This window comes from Xiphophorus couchianus, chromosome 11, assembly GCF_001444195.1.
Source record: "Xiphophorus couchianus chromosome 11, X_couchianus-1.0, whole genome shotgun sequence".
In the NCBI taxonomy this organism is placed as follows: Eukaryota; Metazoa; Chordata; class Actinopteri; order Cyprinodontiformes; family Poeciliidae; genus Xiphophorus; species Xiphophorus couchianus.
The window spans coordinates 3418265-3436545 of record NC_040238.1 but is presented as its reverse complement, the minus strand read 5'-3'; the positions used below and the strand labels follow the sequence as shown (position 1 = coordinate 3436545).

Genomic DNA, 18281 nt, shown 5'->3' with positions numbered 1-18281 from the left:
AAAGAAAATATTTTAACATAAAAAAGAGCGGTCAATTACAGGTCCATGCTATATTCTTTGAACCTTTTCTCATTTTGCCTGGTCACAATCACAAGCTTCCATTGATTTTGTAGACATTTTATAAGATAGAATAATACAAAGTAGAGCATGATAATTGTCAATGCTATTGTTTTTTCTTAAGAAAAAATCTTACTTTAGATCTCTGGAGTATTTGGACTTGATAAAGCGCCATACAAGTATAAGCCAGTTTCTATTTTCAGAGTCTTATTTATAATAAATCATGTTATTTTCCCTCCAGTTCACAGTTAGACTGCATTTTGTTGGAGAAACCTGATACAATTTGTTGACTTTTGTGGTTATGTGAAAAAAATTGAGAAGGTTAAAGGGGTAGGAGTACTTCTGCAAGACACCATTTGTAAGCACAAACAATAAGCCAAGTTTAATTATTAGTAAGAAAAAATATTTTTACAGTAGGAATACTTATTTTGTTCAGAGTACTTTATAATCTTAAAGTTTATTCAAACAGGTTGACAAGTTATACAGAACCTGCTCATCTGGAAACACTAAGAACAAAAATTCAAAAAATTAACTTGAATAATTGTGTGTTCCTCTTAACAGGTTTTGAAGTTTATTTTCTCGCTAGAAATACAAACATTAGAAAATGTCTCAGCTGCAGAAGTAACAGCAGAAAAGTGTTTAAAACTCAAGAGGAAACAAAGCTCAAGACTAGCCCACGATCCTTAGCACACCGCTATAATTTCCAACCAGCTGTGATTTGCTTTTAGAAAAAGAACATTTATTTGAAACACTGAGTATTGTCAAGAAATCTCTCCTTAATTCCCAACATGTTTATTTCTTCTTTTTCTTCTTTTTTGGAGGTCCCTCATCTGAATCACTGCTGCTTTCTGAGTCTGAGCTCTCTGATGAAGGGGATGAGGAGGAGGAGGAAGAGGAGGAGGAAGAACTGTCGCTGTCTGAAGAGGAGCTGGAAGAGTTGCTGCTGTCTGATGAGTCACTGGACGAGTCGTCTGAGTCGTTGCTGCTGTCGTCGCTCAAGTCTTTTGCCCTAAGAGCAAGAAGCAGAGCGCAGCGTGAGAAGGAAATGTAACTGTACCTGTTACATTTGCCGGAATGTTCCATGCACTCTTATCACTCTGGTATTAAATTAAAAAGGGCTGGACAGAGGTGACAAAGTTTAACCTTTCTAAATGTTACAGTTCTTCTTACAAATTTGTAGTTGGCAACCAGTACTCTACAATCACTTTAAAAATATAAAACAAAAACAGTTATATATGTTCTGTCTTTAGTAAATAATCTAATATGCAACTCTGATTTATTTCAGCTATTTTGATGGTCATATGTGTGTTTTGATGATGAACAGACTGCTGACAACAGTCTATGTCAGAGAAATAAAAGCAGAACCAGTCGTTCTACACAGAAATGTGTTGCTTCTTTCCAGTAACCACATAAGAAAATTATTTTACAGCTTTCTCAAACTATATGTTATGACTCTTGTGTTTGGAGACACAATGAACAGCAAGAGCAAAGAAAAAACAAAATAGATCACTGAGGAAAAACTTTCAAAGACATAATCAATAAAGTGAAGAAAGCGGTATTTGCTCTGCATTTAGAAATGTTGAGCAGTGTGATATTCTGCAAATGTTGAATAGGTATTTTTAAGCAGTTGTTTTGGGCTGTAGGTCTGCATAAAGCATAACATGTTCAAAATACAGAATGCACAAATGTTGGAGAGGAAATTACAGCATGTTTCATTTAAGTAGCCCAGTTTAATTGTTCTACTTCTTAATATGCAATAATAGCATAACAATTTTCAACTAATTTGCAATTATGTGTAAATGAGCTAAAGAAAAAAAACAGAACATAGAAATAATGTAAACCCTTAAAAAAATTATATATATATCATTGTTTGCTTTATCCATCTATTAAATAGCAAGATTGCAAACACTGGAGGGCGCTGTTGAGTCATAATTTTTTAAACAGTTAATTTGATTTCAATTTAAGGTTATAAGCAAGGGTACATATTTCAATAGAATAAAGCAAGTGTAAATTTTAAATTAGTTTAAGATTTGTTTGTTTTATTTGCTCAAATTATCCTGTCAGCTGATGAACATGAGCATTCACATATTTTATCATAGAAAGATGAAGCAATAATTACAAATGGGACATCGCTGATGTACGTAGAGGTGCAGTGGGTTTCTCCATATACGAAGGCTTTAGTGCTCTACACAGCAGTCCTGGGGTTCAATCCCTGACCTTTAAACCTTTGATGCATGCCTCTCCCCCCTTCTTTCTCTGCTCATTTCCTGTATGATTACTGTACATAAATGACACAAGAGCCACTAAAATATCTCACCATAAAAAAAAAAAAAAAAAAACAGTTACAAATTTACTCCTCCCTCTTTTTTAGACCTGGCCATTTGGACCTGAAGTATTTCTTTTGCATGCAAATTGAGGTGTCTGCATCTGCCTTATGTTTGTCTGCAACAAAAATTATTTAAGGAAATAAATAAAAATGAAATCCATGAGTATATATGCTTTTTCAAACACCTAAGAGGCTTAAATTTAATTAAGTTAAAATAAAGAAAAAAATAGACTTACTTCTTTTTGATTTTCTTTTCAATTGAGCTTTCTCCTCCTGGTCTGCTAACAGGAAAAATGACAATGACAATGAATGCATTAAAATTATATTGGTTTGCACCTGTATCATTTTATAAAACATTTGAATTGGAATTTAAACAGAAACAATGAATGGCAATCAAATCCAAATATTAAAAGCTTACACTGGTCTAAAATAAACACTGACATTTGCTGGATAGTATATACTTTTATTGAATTATCACAGGGAATGATCACTGCAAAGTTCTGCAGTCAGGCGTTTAGTGCACAAGTGGATGCACAAAGGAAGAATATCTCATAGCATAAAGGGATGAAGAGCCCTTACCCTGTGACACTGAGAGGTTTGTTTTCATTTTCCTTCAGCTTCTTCTTCATCTCAACTGTTCTTGATGGTCTGTGCAAATATTTTCGTTTCCCGGTGCACTCATATGTCCAATGTCCCATCTCCAAGCACTTCTGGCATCGCACATGTTGTTTGTTTGCCTCCCTGTAGACAGAGGGGGAAAAAAAGACAAATATTATTTAAATAAGACAGTAAGTGACTAGAACATTTGCATTCTTTTAATCTAAGTTAGTAATTTTTATGATATATATTTTTTTATTTTTATAGAAACATTTATTTATGTTTTAGAAACTGTTTTTATCCAAGAGCAATCATGGCTAAATTCATAATAAAATCTTGCAACCTTCCCCCGTGTGCATCATCTTATTTGCATCAGTGGCCTTTTTGTATAATCTGTACCATTTATATTTTTATTCAGGTCTTTTTAACTTCTATACCACACACTGACTAAACTGCACCCTAGTAATTTAATTGTTCTTTTGTAAAACAGGACTAAAGATTTTTACCTGATTGTCTGACTGATATTGGAAAGAGGAATGAAGTCTGTAGATCTTCATGTTTTAAATACATTTTTTTCCCCCACATAAATGTACTGGTTTGGAAAACTATAAAATAAAATTCCATGAAAAATAATTCTTCGTCACAGTTACTACATGCTACTCCCGATACAACTTCCACATCTGACCTATTAGACTAAGTAAACGCCTCAGCACAAACAATAGACCAATGGAAAATAAAAAAAGATCTTGTAAAAAGAAGCAGCGAAGGATCTGAGCTCCCCGTTTTCCCTGCTCCAGTCAGTATTGACTTTCTGCGTGTAAGATGGCGTCTAACGGCCTAAATTTTGTTGGTGTTAAAAAACATAAAGCTAAGCTCACAAACTGTACAACAATTTCATTATCACTTCCAAATATACAGGATATACTTACGCTTGTCTCCTCGCAATTATTCTGTGCATGGGAGTCGCCATGTTGCCAGGTTTAGCTTCTTCTTCGTTTCTACCGTTAAAGTCTAGAACAGCAACAGCGCCTACTGGAGCCGCACCATCACCATGACGTCTTCTTCTTCGTCTTCTTCTTCTTCTTCTTCTTGTTCTTGTATTTTTTATTAGCAGTTGCCAAAAAAAATGTTAAAGGCGGTATTACTGCCACCTACTGATATGGAACATGGCTCAAAATGTCTTCATATACGTATATTGAAGTCATCTATTTTCCAAAAAAATGTTTTTAAAATACAAGTGCTTTTTGTGTCTGAATTTCTCTGTAATATACTTAACAAATGAAATATTTATTTATTTTTTCTAAATTTGTCCAATCTTAATATCCTTCTTATTTCATATATTCTAAATTTGCTACAATGTCTAATTTCCTCCACAAAGTTGACATTTTCCTATGTTATGTTGCTGTATTTTGAATAATGAGCTGTTAGTCCTGTTGTTGCCGTTTTTGCTTCTCTGTCTGCTGTTTTGTTTGCCTTAATCCAAATATGTGTTGGAACTTAAATTAATATCACATCATTTGTAACCTAAATAATGATTATTATATTTCTAATAAAATATCTAGTTTATTATTTGAATGACTATATTTTACACTGGCTAGTGCTGAATTGGACTCTGAACAAATGATTGTTTTTAAGATCTTATTTCTTCTATTGTAAAGCCAAGTCCAATAATTTCAACTTTTTAGATCATGGCCCACATAGACTAACACTTAATATTCTAACAAGAATGAAAACAACCTTACTGTACTGTTTCCGTATGATGTAAGTGGATCTTATGTTTGATTTGTTGTGGAATGAAATCAATTGATTTCTGATTACAATATTGAGTTCAAATTGTAACAAGAATTGAATTATGCGTGTTTTTTTTTTTTTAGAAATTGCCTGGAGATATTTGATTGTATAAAAAACTTAATTTACACTAAATGTAAAATAATAATATTTTTTTTTACATCTCGTAATTCTGTTGCTGTAATTTAAGGCATATACTACATTTAGAAATTATGTAAAAACTGCGCAAAAGTCTCAGAATCTATCTCAAAAAAGCTAGAGAGTTGGAGAAACGTCTCTCACCTCACATGGTTATAGAAAAATCCAGAGACGTCTGGATAACGCAAATCTCGCGAGAATTACCGGCGAGAGCGCGAGAAGGCTGTTAAACCACCTTGCTGCTAAGGGTTGCCAGTGCATATCAGGGACACCGGTAACAGCGGCGTGGATTAAGAAGAGTACTATCTCTTTTTAACAGAGAGCAACACAACAACTCTATTAGGATTATTGTACTCTTTAAGGTTTAAATAAACATTAACCTTACTTTAAGTTCCGCTGCAGGCAACCTTACAACCAAGAGACAAGCATATTGTAGAAGATGTCAGTGGTGGGATTTGACTTGGGGTTTCAGAGCTGCTATGTAGCTGTAGCCCGAGCTGGAGGAATCGAGACAGTTGCTAACGAATACAGCGACAGATGTACGCCGTAAGTATTAAACAGCACATTTTATACGTTAAAATTCTGAAATAGTAGCCTTGTTGGATATCTTATCATTTTCTGTGTGTTGTCTTCACAATGAAGTCGGATTTTAAACCCATTTGCCTAACTTTCATACACGTCCGTGTGTGATCAGTCAAACTTAATTTCACTGTGTTACTCTAAGATATATTTGTTTGTGCACTTGAGTCTTAGCTGCAAAAAGGGCTGTTTTGATTTTATATTCAACGCTTATATATTAAAAACCTTTACCACCGGAGCTACAATTGTAAGCTAGACGGCTAAACACCTCAGTTTTATTAACGGTACTGACTGTTGGAAAACGTGTTTTAGTTGCCTGATGACCCCGCGCAGGCGGTGCTTCCTTCTGTAGTTCTAATTGTCTTACATGCACTGAAGGCCTAAGCTCCGGTGTGTCCCGTGTGACAAAACGTGCGTCTTGCGTTCGATGACGACATCAGTCGAGCTTTTGGTGGAATATTCTAGCAATTATTATGTCCACCGAAAATGTAATGATTAAAAATGAAGGCTATATTTGTTGCACATTCGTTAACTTTTCTTAAGTATTTTTTCCAAGAGTTTACTTTTTAGACCGTTTAAACGGTTCGTGTTGTAGTACTTCTGGTTATTTTTGTCATGTGTAATAATTATTACAATTATTTTGTATGTTTTGAAATATTAAAGAGGTTGTTTTGCCTGAATTTGTGTATTTGCTGCCAAAAAAGCTATATGTGACTCATAATTAATAATACATGAAGATCTTAAATCATAAAAGTCATAATTGGTGAATTTGACTTTGGGGGCGAAGTCAAAAGGCTGAAGATAATCGATATATTATTCTTGAATATTAAAAACATGTATTTTTTTACTCGAGATTCTTACACGTAGAGTAAAAATATTTATTACTTGTAAACAAAAAACAATACTAAGATATATTTGATGCAATTCAATGCATTTATTTGAAACAGGAGAAACAATATATAATCTTGATTAATTAATAGTTCATAGTTACATTAAAATTAAATGACACATTATTACTGTTATAATAATGCTCTTATTTTCTATTATTTGGGAATTTATATTGTATCTTGTTCAAAATATACATTTAGCTGATTTTGTGTTTATTGAGTAACACAAATATACAAATCTGACATTAGTTGATTTATTAGTCTTTCCAAACATAGCCTTTAAAGTGCAGTACCTGATTAAGGGTGAGGAGTCCTTCAGCAGCATGGCAGCAGCAGCCTCCTTTCATTCAGTTGAATGGCTGAGAGCAGAGAAGATGGTGTTAAGGCAGCACTGCTTTAACTGCTTTATGCACTGCCTCCTCAGGAGAATTAAAAAGAAACCTTAGACTATATGATTGGTATGATTTAACATTTAAGTTACCCTTTTGTGACTGTTATGATTTAAAATCATAACAGTCACATAAACCATTAAGTGTCTTTGTGAAACACATGGCACATGTGCCTAAAACCAAACGTTTTATCTCTTTTGATAACACATTGTGAATATCAACATGTTTATCCCAAATAAACCTATTTGTATACTATGTCAGTTCTTAGCGCCACTTTTTAAAATTTGGCAGGCAGTACTATATATGAAAAATGTCTGTAAATGTAGCCTAAAAAGAATAAAAGTAGGCTTAAACTAAAAGAAAGTTTGGTGTTATTACATTATGAAAATGATTGTTGTAGTTGTGTTTGTGTGTGGGTTGAGCCTTGGCTCATGTGTAGGCATGTCAGGATATTGTGTAGTAACTTCTGGCAACAAACCTTACCTTTGTTTTACTTGTGGTACCAAACTGAATGTCTACTTAGATATCCTCCAATTGCTTGATTATAATAATCAAATTGACATTTTATTCATTTTCCCCCCAGGTCATTTATATCATTTGGTCCAAGAAATCGATCGATCGGAGCAGCTGCAAAAAGCCAGGTATATATCAATTCTTCCAAATTGCATGCATTAGATTTTTAATCTTTCGCTTAAAAATCCAAAACTGTATTTTAAAGAGTGAACATTTTCAAACGTTTTTTTTCCTGCTCAATCATCATCTCCAGGTGGTGACCAACTGTAAGAACACAGTGCAAGGCTTCAAGCGTTTCCATGGCAGGGCATTCTCTGACCCAGTTGTTCAGGCAGCCAAGTCCAACCTGGTGTACGACTTGGCACAGATGCCTTCAGGAGTCACTGGTATAAAGGTGAGGTTAGCCCCTATTTTGTTGTTCTAATAGTGAGGGTTAAAGGTCAAGTGATGGTGGATTTTATTTGTGGTGTATGCCAATATTTAACAACCCAGAAAGCTGATTTGTTTATGTTTTTATTTTTTCCTCTGGGATCTATTTTTGTAAACTGTCCTTTTTTGTCATTGGTCAGTGTTTGATTTATAAAAATGCAGGCATAACAATTGCCCGTTAAATATGTTTTACATATAGTCTGTTCCTATTATGAATTTATTCAAAGTATGAGGGGTTTTTCTGTAAAATAAATTTACATCTTATTGTTAGATAAAGTATTTGTTCTGATTCTGTTTTACTTAACAGTTTTAATAATTGTTGAACTATTCAAGTTCCTGTGAGTTCATAAATGATAGTCCAGAAGGACGTCACCCCTAAAAAGTGCATGGCCCTATTTTTTCCTTAAAATCACATTTTTATATATATATATATATATATAAAAAATTACACCTCATGTGTAAGTTTGCTGACTTTTCTGTTTAGAAAAGGGTAATTCATTGAGAATATCCTGTCTCAGGTGCTGTACATGGAGGAAGAGAGAGTATTCAGCGTGGAGCAGATAACCGGGATGCTGCTGACCAAGCTGAAGGAGACGGCTGAAAGTGCACTGAAGAAGCCAGTTGTCGACTGCGTCATCTCGGTATCAAGATCTCTGAATTACTGGAGATTTTAGGATTCTATATTACAGTCTTTTCTGATGATTTGTTAATCAGTTCTAATGTGACATCTTTAAAGAAAAAGTTTTTATCTTCAGTGCTTGAAATTGCTTATTAAACCTGAACTCATCATTTATGGCTGTTGCCATCATGTCTCTTGCATTGACATGTGGTATGGGTTCATTTATGGATGTGTACATATATATAAAAAGTGTCTGGTGTATATGTGGGTTGTCACCTGTTCATGTGACATTAGAGCGTCAGCCTCCTCACCAGATGTCTGTGTCTGAAAGCTGCATTTCCTCTCTTGCACCCAGTCGGTAAAGAGTGGGAAGTGTTTGTTGAGCTCAGCATGAGAGAGCACAAATGGCAGCCATTATGTAATGTTACAGATCTAGCACAGAGGGGCTCTGACTTGTACCAAAGCTAAATTTATAGGTGACATCAGGCCCTGGTGATAGAGAACATGTTACTCGTGTTGTGGCCTGTCTCTAAATTTAGATCTTGAACCTTTCAACATTGGGACGTTTTGTTTTGGCATTCCAACTTGCTAAAATAGTGACATATCCGGACATCTTTTTGAGAAAAGCAGTCTCTATCTGAGCTCATCCCAGATGATACTGGGATCATCTTTTAATCCCAGTATCAAAAGATGAATAAAAGTATTTTTTTGGTTTTTAATTTATAAACGTCCATGCATCATTTTTCACATTCCTTGATGTGAATATATGTGTAAACTAAATATTTTCTGTTCCTCATCTCAGGTACCAAGCTATTACACTGATGCGGAGAGGAGGTCGGTCATGGATGCAGCTCAGATTGCAGGCCTCAACTGTCTACGATTAATGAATGAGACCACAGCAGGTACACCTGGCATCTGAAACTGTTTGACACTCCATTTTAGCTGCTAATACAGCAACATGAGACAATATCTGTGAAATTTGATGCAAGACAAATTTTTTTCGGCAGGGTGTCAGTCAAACTTATTTTACCTTTTCTGCTCAGAAAAATGTCTTTAACAACCTCATAAAATTCCAATGTTTTTTTTTCAGCATATTTATTCCATTTGTTTGTTCTGTTTCAGTGTCTCTGGCTTATGGAATCTATAAGCAGGATCTTCCAGCTCCGGAGGAGAAACCCAGGATAGTGGTGTTTGTGGATCTGGGCCACTCTGGTTACCAGGTATCCGTTTGTGCCTTTAACAAAGGAAAGCTCAAGGTAAATTATTAAGAACCTTTGAGTGGTTTTGTATAGATACTAATGTTAGTAGTTGTGCTACCATGTGCTGTTGCTTCAGCTTTTGTACCACTAACTCAGTATAACTTCACACCTTGATAAGACGCAGACAAATTAAGTAGATTAGATAAATAAATAATAAACTCCTACTAGTTATTTTACTGTTGATTACTTTCGATATTTACCTTTTTTTTCTTTCTGTAAGATTCTGGCTACAGCTTTTGATTCTGACCTCGGTGGGAAGGACTTTGATGACATCCTGGTGAACCACTTCTGCGAAGAGTTTGCCAAGAAATATAAGCTGAATGTCAGGTCCAAACCTCGAGCTTTAGTGCGTCTTTACCAGGAGTGTGAGAAGCTGAAGAAGCTGATGAGTGCCAACTCCTCTGACCTGCCTCTCAACATTGAATGCTTCATGAACGACATTGATGTTTCCAGTAAACTGAGCAGGTGAGATTTATGTTTATACATAATTAATAAAACCTGACCAAAGATTTGTTAATAAACTTTAATGTGTTTTATTTGATTTTATTTATTCATTTATTTATTTTTTTTGTGATAAATTAACCCAGAAAAGGATTCACGATTTTTAACATTTTCTGTGAATAAAAATCAGCAAAATTTTTACGCCATTTATATTCAGCCCCTACTAGACTGGTAAACCTAAAAATGCATTCAAAAGTCAGCTTATTGTTATTGTTCAGGTATTTTTTATGCCCTACAAATGAAATACAATGAAGTCCGCAGGTCTAACATTACAAAATATATTTTAAAAAAATCTATACTTTTAAAAACTTGCATCAGTGTGCCAGTGCTGTGCCTTTTTTCCTTTTATTTTAGAGTGCGTATGTTTGTGTTGCTAAGCTGTATCTATTAATAATTTATGACCATGTTCACAGAGGTCAGTTTGAAGAAATGTGTGCTGGGCTGCTGGCCAAAGTTGAGGGTCCCCTGCGCAGCGTCATGGAACAGATCAGTGAGTACATATGACTTTAATAACTACTGGTCTATCCTCACCACCATGTGTAAACACATAAAGTCATTATGAGCGTGTAATTTGAGGCAAAGGATTCTTCTAGTAATTTCCTCATATCTATTAATATCTTATTCCTCCTGCCTCACCTGACTGAATCATGAACAGTTTACACAAAGCGAAGAGCAACACATGTGGCTGTTTTAAATCCGACAGCATTTGATAGTGAAGTTGTGACTTTGTAACCCTAACAAGTCGGGATTAATTGATCGTCTCGCTCTGCTTCCAGAGCTGAAAAAGGAAGACTTCTACGCCGTGGAGATTGTGGGCGGAGCCACCAGAATTCCAGCTATCAAGGAGCGGATCTGCAAATTCTTTGGCAAAGAGCTGAGCACCACCCTCAATGCAGATGAGGCGGTGGCCCGGGGTTGTGCTCTGCAGGTACGGCTCAGACATTTACGTTCTCCACAGGTTAGTTAGTTTCACACACAGCAGATTAACTGGCAGGTGGTTCTGGGGACTTTGATGCTTTATTATTCTTTAATAGCCAGAAATAAAAGGATTTGGTGTGAATAAAGTCTTATCATTTCAGTTTGCTATTTACAATGAGTATCCTATGCACTGAAGCCTGCTTTAGTTGTAGCATACCCTCCCGATTGAAGGTTGAGGCTTTACTGATGAACATTCAGGTTTAGTAGGAACACACCCTGGGTTTTACTGTAAAGAGCTGGAAATATATCCACAGAGAAAACGGTGTCAGCTAAAAGACCACACTCTTACAACCGTTAACATTCACATCTTAAATATAACGATTACAGCTTAAAATACTGCCTGTGATCTAAAGACAACTCCAGACTTAGTATACAATAAAACATATGCACAGATTCAGTTACTCAATATTGAAAACATACTTATTTACAAAATAAACATACCTTATGCCTCTAGGGGGTTACTTAATAACAAGATACATTGTATAAACAACTGTCTTGTGTCTTTTGTTATTAAGTTGCAGTTCGTTAACATACAAACTGGAAGTGGTCACTTCAAAATAAAAGCATTACAGTGAACCCTCGCTATAATGCGGTTCACCTTTCACGGCCTCGCTGCTTCGTGGAGTTTTTTTGTGCAGTTTTTTTTCACAGTGTATTGTATTCTGCGTCCTGATTGGCTGAACAGTCTCCGCGCTTCTTCTCTACCTGTGTGCCAATAACGTTACAGTATTTAAATATATGCAATACAGCTTGGCAAATTTTGGTAAATGTTTTTGCGCAGAAGAAAGAAAGAGCGACAACTACTACCGATAACTATGTTCTTCTTTCGAAAAAACACACCTGAAAAAACAGGTGTGTTTTTTCCTTTGAAAAAACACACCTGCGCTAAAAAGACACTAGAGAGCGGAGTCAGGCCGCAGCGTCACAGTCAGAGGCACAGTGAAATACGGGAGTCACAATTTGTCCTACTGTACTTCGTATTGATGATTAAAATTATTATTTTACTGTAGTTATTTGTAAGAAAGCGTTATATTAGTTTAAAAAATGCTTGGGCCTGAAAACAGGTTTTGTTCTTTGGTTTCAATGTAGAGTATTTAATTATGCTGTATAATTGTAAAAAATAAAGGTAACTATTTCATGGATTTCGCCTATCACAAACGCAACGAACGCACAAACCTTTTCGGAACGCAACCCCCACGAAAAACGAGGGTTTACTGTATACATAAACCAGAAGTCAAGTGAAGGTGATGAGCACAAAAACGGTATACAAACAAATAAAGAACTGAATTCAGGGTTATTGACATAAATTAGTAACTATTGATTTCTTTTTTTTTTCAGTGTGCCATTTTGTCGCCTGCTTTCAAAGTCAGAGAGTTCTCCATCACGGATGTTGTCCCATACTCCATTTCCCTAAAGTGGAGTTCAGCTGCAGAGGACGGACTGAGGTAAGAAAACATTCATGGTCATAAGATAATACAGTGTTCTGAGCTAAGCTTCTGCTAATAGTTAAGCTTAAGTTTGGATGAAGATGAATACACTTCATCCAAACTTTAATTGCTAAGCAAATACTTGCATTTCACTTGTATCTCTCTACCTTTTTTCTAGTGACTGTGAGGTTTTTCCAAAGAACCATGCAGCTCCCTTCTCCAAAGTGCTGACTTTTTACCGGAAAGAGCCATTCATGCTGGAAGCCTATTACAATAATCTGAAGGAGCTAAACTACCCTAACGCAACAATAGGTACTATAGGATGCCCATTAGACCAACTTTCATGCGATTTTATTTTGAGTTTTTTGTTTTGTTTTTTACCATATTTGGGAATTGTGACATCATCCCTCTGTCTTTCAGGTCAGTTTCTGATCCAGAAGGTGGTTCCTCGGGCATCAGGCGAGAGCTCCAAGGTGAAAGTGAAAGTGCGCGTCAACGTTCACGGTGTGTTCAGTGTCTCGAGCGCGGCTCTTGTAGAAGTCATAAAAGACACAGAAGGAGAGGAGCCGATGGAGACGGACCAAGCGGTGAAGGAAGAGGAGGTATGTATCTGCTTTGGATGCAAGAAACAAAACGTAGCAGTCAGGCAGAGGTGAGTAAGGGAGAAGGAGAAGCTTTTTGCTTTTTTGCCAAGAGATGGACAAAACTAAGGTTAGAAATAAAACAATTTTGAGATATTTTCTCAGTTTTTACTAAAATGTGTTTGTATTCTTTCACTTCCACTTCAGTTCTTACTCCCTCTAAAAACTGTTGTGAATTAAAAAGAAAGGTGATTTAGAATATTTCTGTTTTTTATCTTTGGAAAAGCAACCTTTGCTGACAAATCTCAAACTTGACACAAAGTAAAAACCTGCACAAACTGGTCTAAATTACTAAAGCTGAAACAAATTAATTTGTTGAGATGTTCTGAAAAAAACATCTACAAGGTGTTGTCTTAATACATTTTCTGTATATGCTTTCTTTTGCTACCCTGCAATAGAGCAAAATGCAAGTGGACCATGAAGATCAGAAACCCCAGGCTGGAGACAACGAAGACAAGAAATCAGAGGCGGAAGAAATGGAGGTAACCTTGTGCTGGGCGATAGGACAGTATTCATGCTGCTTTGTTGTATATGAAGCAGAAACACACTTGCAGATTCGTCCTCTGTAAGTGTAGTTGCTCCTGATGTTTTATTGTCGTAATGAATGCAAATTACAAAAGATGGACAAATTCAAGTGTGCATTACATCAAATCCTTTTATATAAAGGAAAAATATCTTTTTGCCAAGATATCAATAATAAACTAAAAACATGCTTGTACAGTACTAAACCAAAGGTCCTATGTTGCTAGAGTATATGAAACACATCAGTTCTAGTTTTTAAAAGAAATGTAGAAACTCATAATAAACAAAAATAAACGATCTGATCCTAAATGTCAGGACCCATTCAAGGCATTTCTAAATGATCTGCATCAGAGCCTCTAACTAAACTAAACTCTCAATGCCTGTTGCTGGTGTAAAGTCTGTAGTTTTATGTCCGCTGCAGCACCAGTGTTCATGATCAACATTTGCTAAATGTAATTACAGCTTATGCACATTATTTTGTTGCTTAAATAAATCTGGGTCGCAGTCTAAGTGTTTTTATCCTTTATGATGAGATGTAAAGTAATAGAGAAACTGGATTGGCTGCTTCAGTTCTGTCTGTCAGTGACGGGCTCAGATAAACATCGACTCCACATGAAAATATTGCTTGGCCGGAGTTTATAGCTGTATGAATTAAGTCACACACAAGCTTAGAAACCTATTGTAAATAGAATATTACAGTGTTCAAAACAACACTGTAATACTGCAAGTCAAGTGGGAACACAATCACAATATTACATGAAGCTAATAAAATGTCCTATTGTTTTTATTTCATCACACTTCCAGAGCCTAATCCTAAATGACACAAAATCTAAAACTTTTTGTTTGTTTGAAACTTTCCATCCATATCGCCCAGCACAAGGTACCTAGTGGAGGAGGTGCATTAGTTTTATTTATTTATTCTTTTCTAATTTTCTAGCTACAATTTTGTACTTGATGGTTAGCATGGGGTTTATGGAAATGCTTAAAAAATTAAAGCTGCATATTTAGGACTTACAATATTGAAATGTGTTCCCTTAGCCACTTTACTTTTAATATATTTATTGTTTCTTTACAGTTAAAATGTTCAAGTATCACATTGTTTCATAAAATGACAGCTGATCCATTTGTTCTGGAAACCGTTTCCTCAAGTTGTATGACTCAAGTTGTTCCTCGCAAAGATATGTTTTTTACGTTTAGTTAGTTTTATAAGCTCTATAATTAAGGTAAATTGACAAAAAGATTTTAATTTCTACATAAAATTGATGCATTCACTTGGAAAAGGACAAAAATCAGATTAAATCAACAGAAATGTGATGTTATGAAGGTTTTGGGATTGTTTAAATTACAGGTCACACTTGGACCTTTCACTAAGCGATGTGGAAAGTTTGCTGAAACAAGCTTTTAAGTTTCCACATAACATTAATAATGATGAGGTTACTCACTTCAGTTTGTATGTAATTGTTTAAACATTAAGAATCAGATTTTCTAAATATATTTAACAGTTTTTATTTTTCCAGACATCACCGGAGGATGTCAAGGGGGAGAAGAAGAACGACCAACCTCCCCAAGCCAAGAAAGCCAAAGTAAAAACAAAGTCTGTGGATCTGCCCATAGAGGGCAAACTGCAGTGGCAGCTGCCTGTTGAAGAACTTAATACATTTATGGAGAATGAGGTAATGTCCTAAAAAATCACCAGGAATGTTCGGTATGCACACATAAAAGAAAGAGTCTCAGATGTGTTTTCTGTTACTGTATTTGATTAAGATTTAAAATCCATGATTACTTGATGGCTATGAATTACAGTAGAGCTCTATATCATCTGATGTGGTTCTTAACCGTTTACTGGTTTTAAGTAAAGTAATCTGACCTTCGCTCTGCCTTGTCTAGGGGAAGATGATCATGCAGGACAAGCTTGAGAAGGAGAGAAATGATGCAAAAAACAACGTTGAAGAATACGTGTATGAAATGAGGGACAAACTCCACGGGTCACTGGAGAAGTTTGTGAATGAAGCTGTAAGTACAAACGAGATTCATCATTGGACTCAATTAGCCTCTCAGCTGTATGTTTATTTTTGACATCTATTATAATATTTATAATATTGTAAATATATGTAATTATATATGTTTAATTATATATATGTATAATTAAATATTATAATTAATTAATTATATATATATAATTAAGTATATATATAATATGTTCATATATATAATAATATTCTGTCTTACGCTCATGTTTTTCTGTTTTGTTTTGTTTTGAAATTTTAGGATCGTGACGCGTTCTCAATAAAACTGGAGGACACGGAAACTTGGTTGTATGAAGATGGAGAAGACCAACAGAAACAAGTTTACATTGACAAACTAGCAGAACTGAAGGTGAGTCTTTTGAAAAGCTATAATTTAAAAAGGTACTGAATGGGTTAATCACATACAGAGTGAAGTCTGACCTCTGGGTAATGGGGACTAGTGACTGTAACAATTACTTTTCCTTACTAGCTGGTTTAGATGAAACACTGTTTGTCTCACACTTTGCAGTTTATGCTAACAATAATTTGCTACCAGAATTACTTGTGGATGTTCTTCTGAATGTTTAATGTTTATTTGCATTAAAGTTATGAGAAATGAAGTAGATTCTACATTACGGCATATCAATCACACCTGTTCATAAAATATGTTGAGATGACATTTGGAGCAATTTTTCTTTATATAAATAAACTAAATTAAATTACATAAAATGAATGCATTGGATGGCAAAGTGTGTACAAAATTTTCCACCTGCCTGTTTGACTTCACCTATGGTCAGGATGAAATGTCTTGCAGCAAGCGACCCATCATACCTGAAGAAGTTGAAAGAATCAAAACTTAGAAAAGTACAAAATTGAATTGGAAAGGGGGAATATTTTTTGATCTGCCTTTTTTTCTGCAGAAAATCGGTCAGCCCATTCATGATAGATACCTGGAAGCTGAAGAGAGACCAAAAGCATTTGAGGAGCTTGGTAGACAGATACAGATGTACATGAAGATCGTCGAATCTTACAAGGCAAAGGTAATAATATCTGTACGTTAAAAATAGAATTGCTATTAACAAATGTAATAAACAAATGTATCTGGAAGTTTTGTTGAAATAGTGTACACAACTGTTAAATGTTTCTGTATTTTACAGGATGAGCAGTATGACCACCTGGATGAGCTGGAGGTGACTCGGGTGGATAAGCAGGTCAATGAGGCCATGGCCTGGATGAATACCAAAATGAACCAACAGAACAGCCAGAACCTCTCAGTGGACCCAGTGGTCAAAGTAGGAGAAATCAAGGTCAAGACAAAGGTACTTGGAGACAGCTACACAAATCTTTTTCGACGTGTTTTCATAGAAAACTAGACTTAAGATCCACTTGCTTACTTTGATCTTTTCATCCCCTAGGAGCTTTACGCATCCTGCAATCCAGTGGTAACTAAATCCAAGCCCAAAGTGGAGCCTCCTAAGGAGGAGGAAACGGAGAACGGTCCAGTCAATGGACAGGCTGAACCAGAAAGCCAGCCTGGAAACCCAGATAAAACAAAACCAACAGCCACACAGCAGCAAACTGCAGAAAACAAGCTCCCTGAAATGGACATTGACTAAACTTTTGCTGCTGCCAACTTTTGAGTTTCCCATCTGTTTGTACTGCTTCTCACCTTGTTCAGCCCTTTTCTTCTGAGTTAATTCTTAATGACATGGTAGCCTCTTTTGGAGATGCAGACATCGTCCTTTATCAGTGCTATTCATCAGACTGCCTTCACGGCATGTGCGTTCTTATATTCTTTGAATATAGAAATATTGCATAATAATAATATTGAATTGACTTCCTGAGGGCGGGGAAGTTGTGAGTGTGGGTTGCTAGCTTAGTTCGTGCTGCTTTGATGATTGTTTAGCTTTTCCTGAAGACCTTTAAGCTAAAGATGTCAGCAAAGTGGAAATTGTAAAATATTGTTTAAATAAGGCATCAAATGCGTTGATGAAGGGGGCATCAATAGTTTAAAGTTGTAAATGTCATCTTGTGGGGTGGGGTTTTGTTTAGTTTTGGGGGGTTTTCACCACAAACACTTGTAACTCGTGGGTTATGATGAATTTAGTTCAAATAAATTTTCTTCTCTTGTACTGTATGTTGGATTTAGATACCAAGAGTTACTGTCATGCAGTATTTCACTGTTCTGCTTTTCTCATTCAAAAGCAAATGATCTGTTTGCTCTCTGGTAGCCTTGTTGTTTTATTTTTTTTTTCTACTTGACAGTGAGATTGCTGGTGCAACAAATCTCCTTTTTGGGTGCTGCTGTTGTTGCCACATCACTGAAAAATGCAAAAATAAACCTTAGAACAAAAACTGAGCTGAGTTATAATCATTACTGAAAACTGGTAAATAAAGCCCCTTTCCAATCCTGCACAAGAAGATGGGATGAAATGTCGCTAACAATTTGTCCTGTCTTGTCTCATAGCTAGTCTCCAGGTAAACATGATAATGTACTAGAAATGCACAACATAGTGCTAGACACTGCAATGGCAGGAATTAAAGGTTATAAATAAAATACTAAAACTGGGATATGTAACTTATAAAAAAATTATTTTTACATGCCATTCTTGGGAATCTGTTTAT

At 35.5% G+C, this 18281-nt stretch overlaps 2 protein-coding genes across 3 annotated transcripts; one reads left to right on the top strand and one right to left on the bottom strand.

Moving 5' to 3' along the window:
* Positions 1–412: 412 nt before the first annotated feature.
* On the bottom strand, positions 413–4082 carry zcchc10 (zinc finger, CCHC domain containing 10). 2 transcript variants are annotated; one of them, XM_028030472.1, is made up of 4 exons: positions 3910–4082; positions 2963–3124; positions 2620–2664; positions 413–1066 (listed from the first exon to the last, which is right to left on the bottom strand). In XM_028030472.1, exons 1-4 carry the CDS (start codon positions 3948–3950, stop codon positions 850–852), a joined length of 465 nt encoding a protein of 154 aa, XP_027886273.1. In that variant the 5' UTR covers positions 3951–4082; the 3' UTR covers positions 413–849. The 2 variants fall into 2 exon arrangements, with proteins under 2 accessions (XP_027886273.1, XP_027886274.1); XM_028030473.1 differs by having other exon boundaries at positions 2620–2661.
* Positions 4083–5144: 1062 nt separating this feature from the next.
* On the top strand, positions 5145–18015 carry hspa4a (heat shock protein 4a). Its single transcript, XM_028030471.1, has 19 exons — positions 5145–5452; positions 7345–7402; positions 7528–7668; positions 8222–8344; positions 9125–9224; positions 9445–9578; positions 9802–10046; positions 10496–10572; positions 10859–11010; positions 12399–12505; positions 12666–12799; positions 12908–13089; positions 13527–13610; positions 15168–15323; positions 15538–15663; positions 15919–16026; positions 16577–16696; positions 16814–16975; positions 17072–18015. The coding sequence occupies exons 1-19, from the start codon at positions 5346–5348 to the stop codon at positions 17270–17272; spliced, it is 2517 nt and encodes an 838-aa protein (XP_027886272.1). The 5' UTR covers positions 5145–5345; the 3' UTR covers positions 17273–18015.
* Positions 18016–18281: the final 266 nt, after the last annotated feature.

Coding starts and splice junctions, on each gene's coding strand:
- zcchc10 (XM_028030472.1), bottom strand. CDS start 3,950: ATGGCGACTCCCATGCACAGAATAATTGCGAGGAGACAAGC. Junction 2,665..2,962: donor AAACCTCTCAGTGTCACAGG/GTAAGGGCTCTT, acceptor TTTTCCTGTTAG/CAGACCAGGAGGAGAAAGCT. Junction 1,067..2,619: donor GAAAAGAAAATCAAAAAGAA/GTAAGTCTATTT, acceptor TCTTGCTCTTAG/GGCAAAAGACTTGAGCGACG.
- hspa4a (XM_028030471.1), top strand. CDS start 5,346: ATGTCAGTGGTGGGATTTGACTTGGGGTTTCAGAGCTGCTATGTAGCT. Junction 7,403..7,527: donor GAGCAGCTGCAAAAAGCCAG/GTATATATCAAT, acceptor CATCATCTCCAG/GTGGTGACCAACTGTAAGAA. Junction 13,611..15,167: donor CAGAGGCGGAAGAAATGGAG/GTAACCTTGTGC, acceptor TTATTTTTCCAG/ACATCACCGGAGGATGTCAA.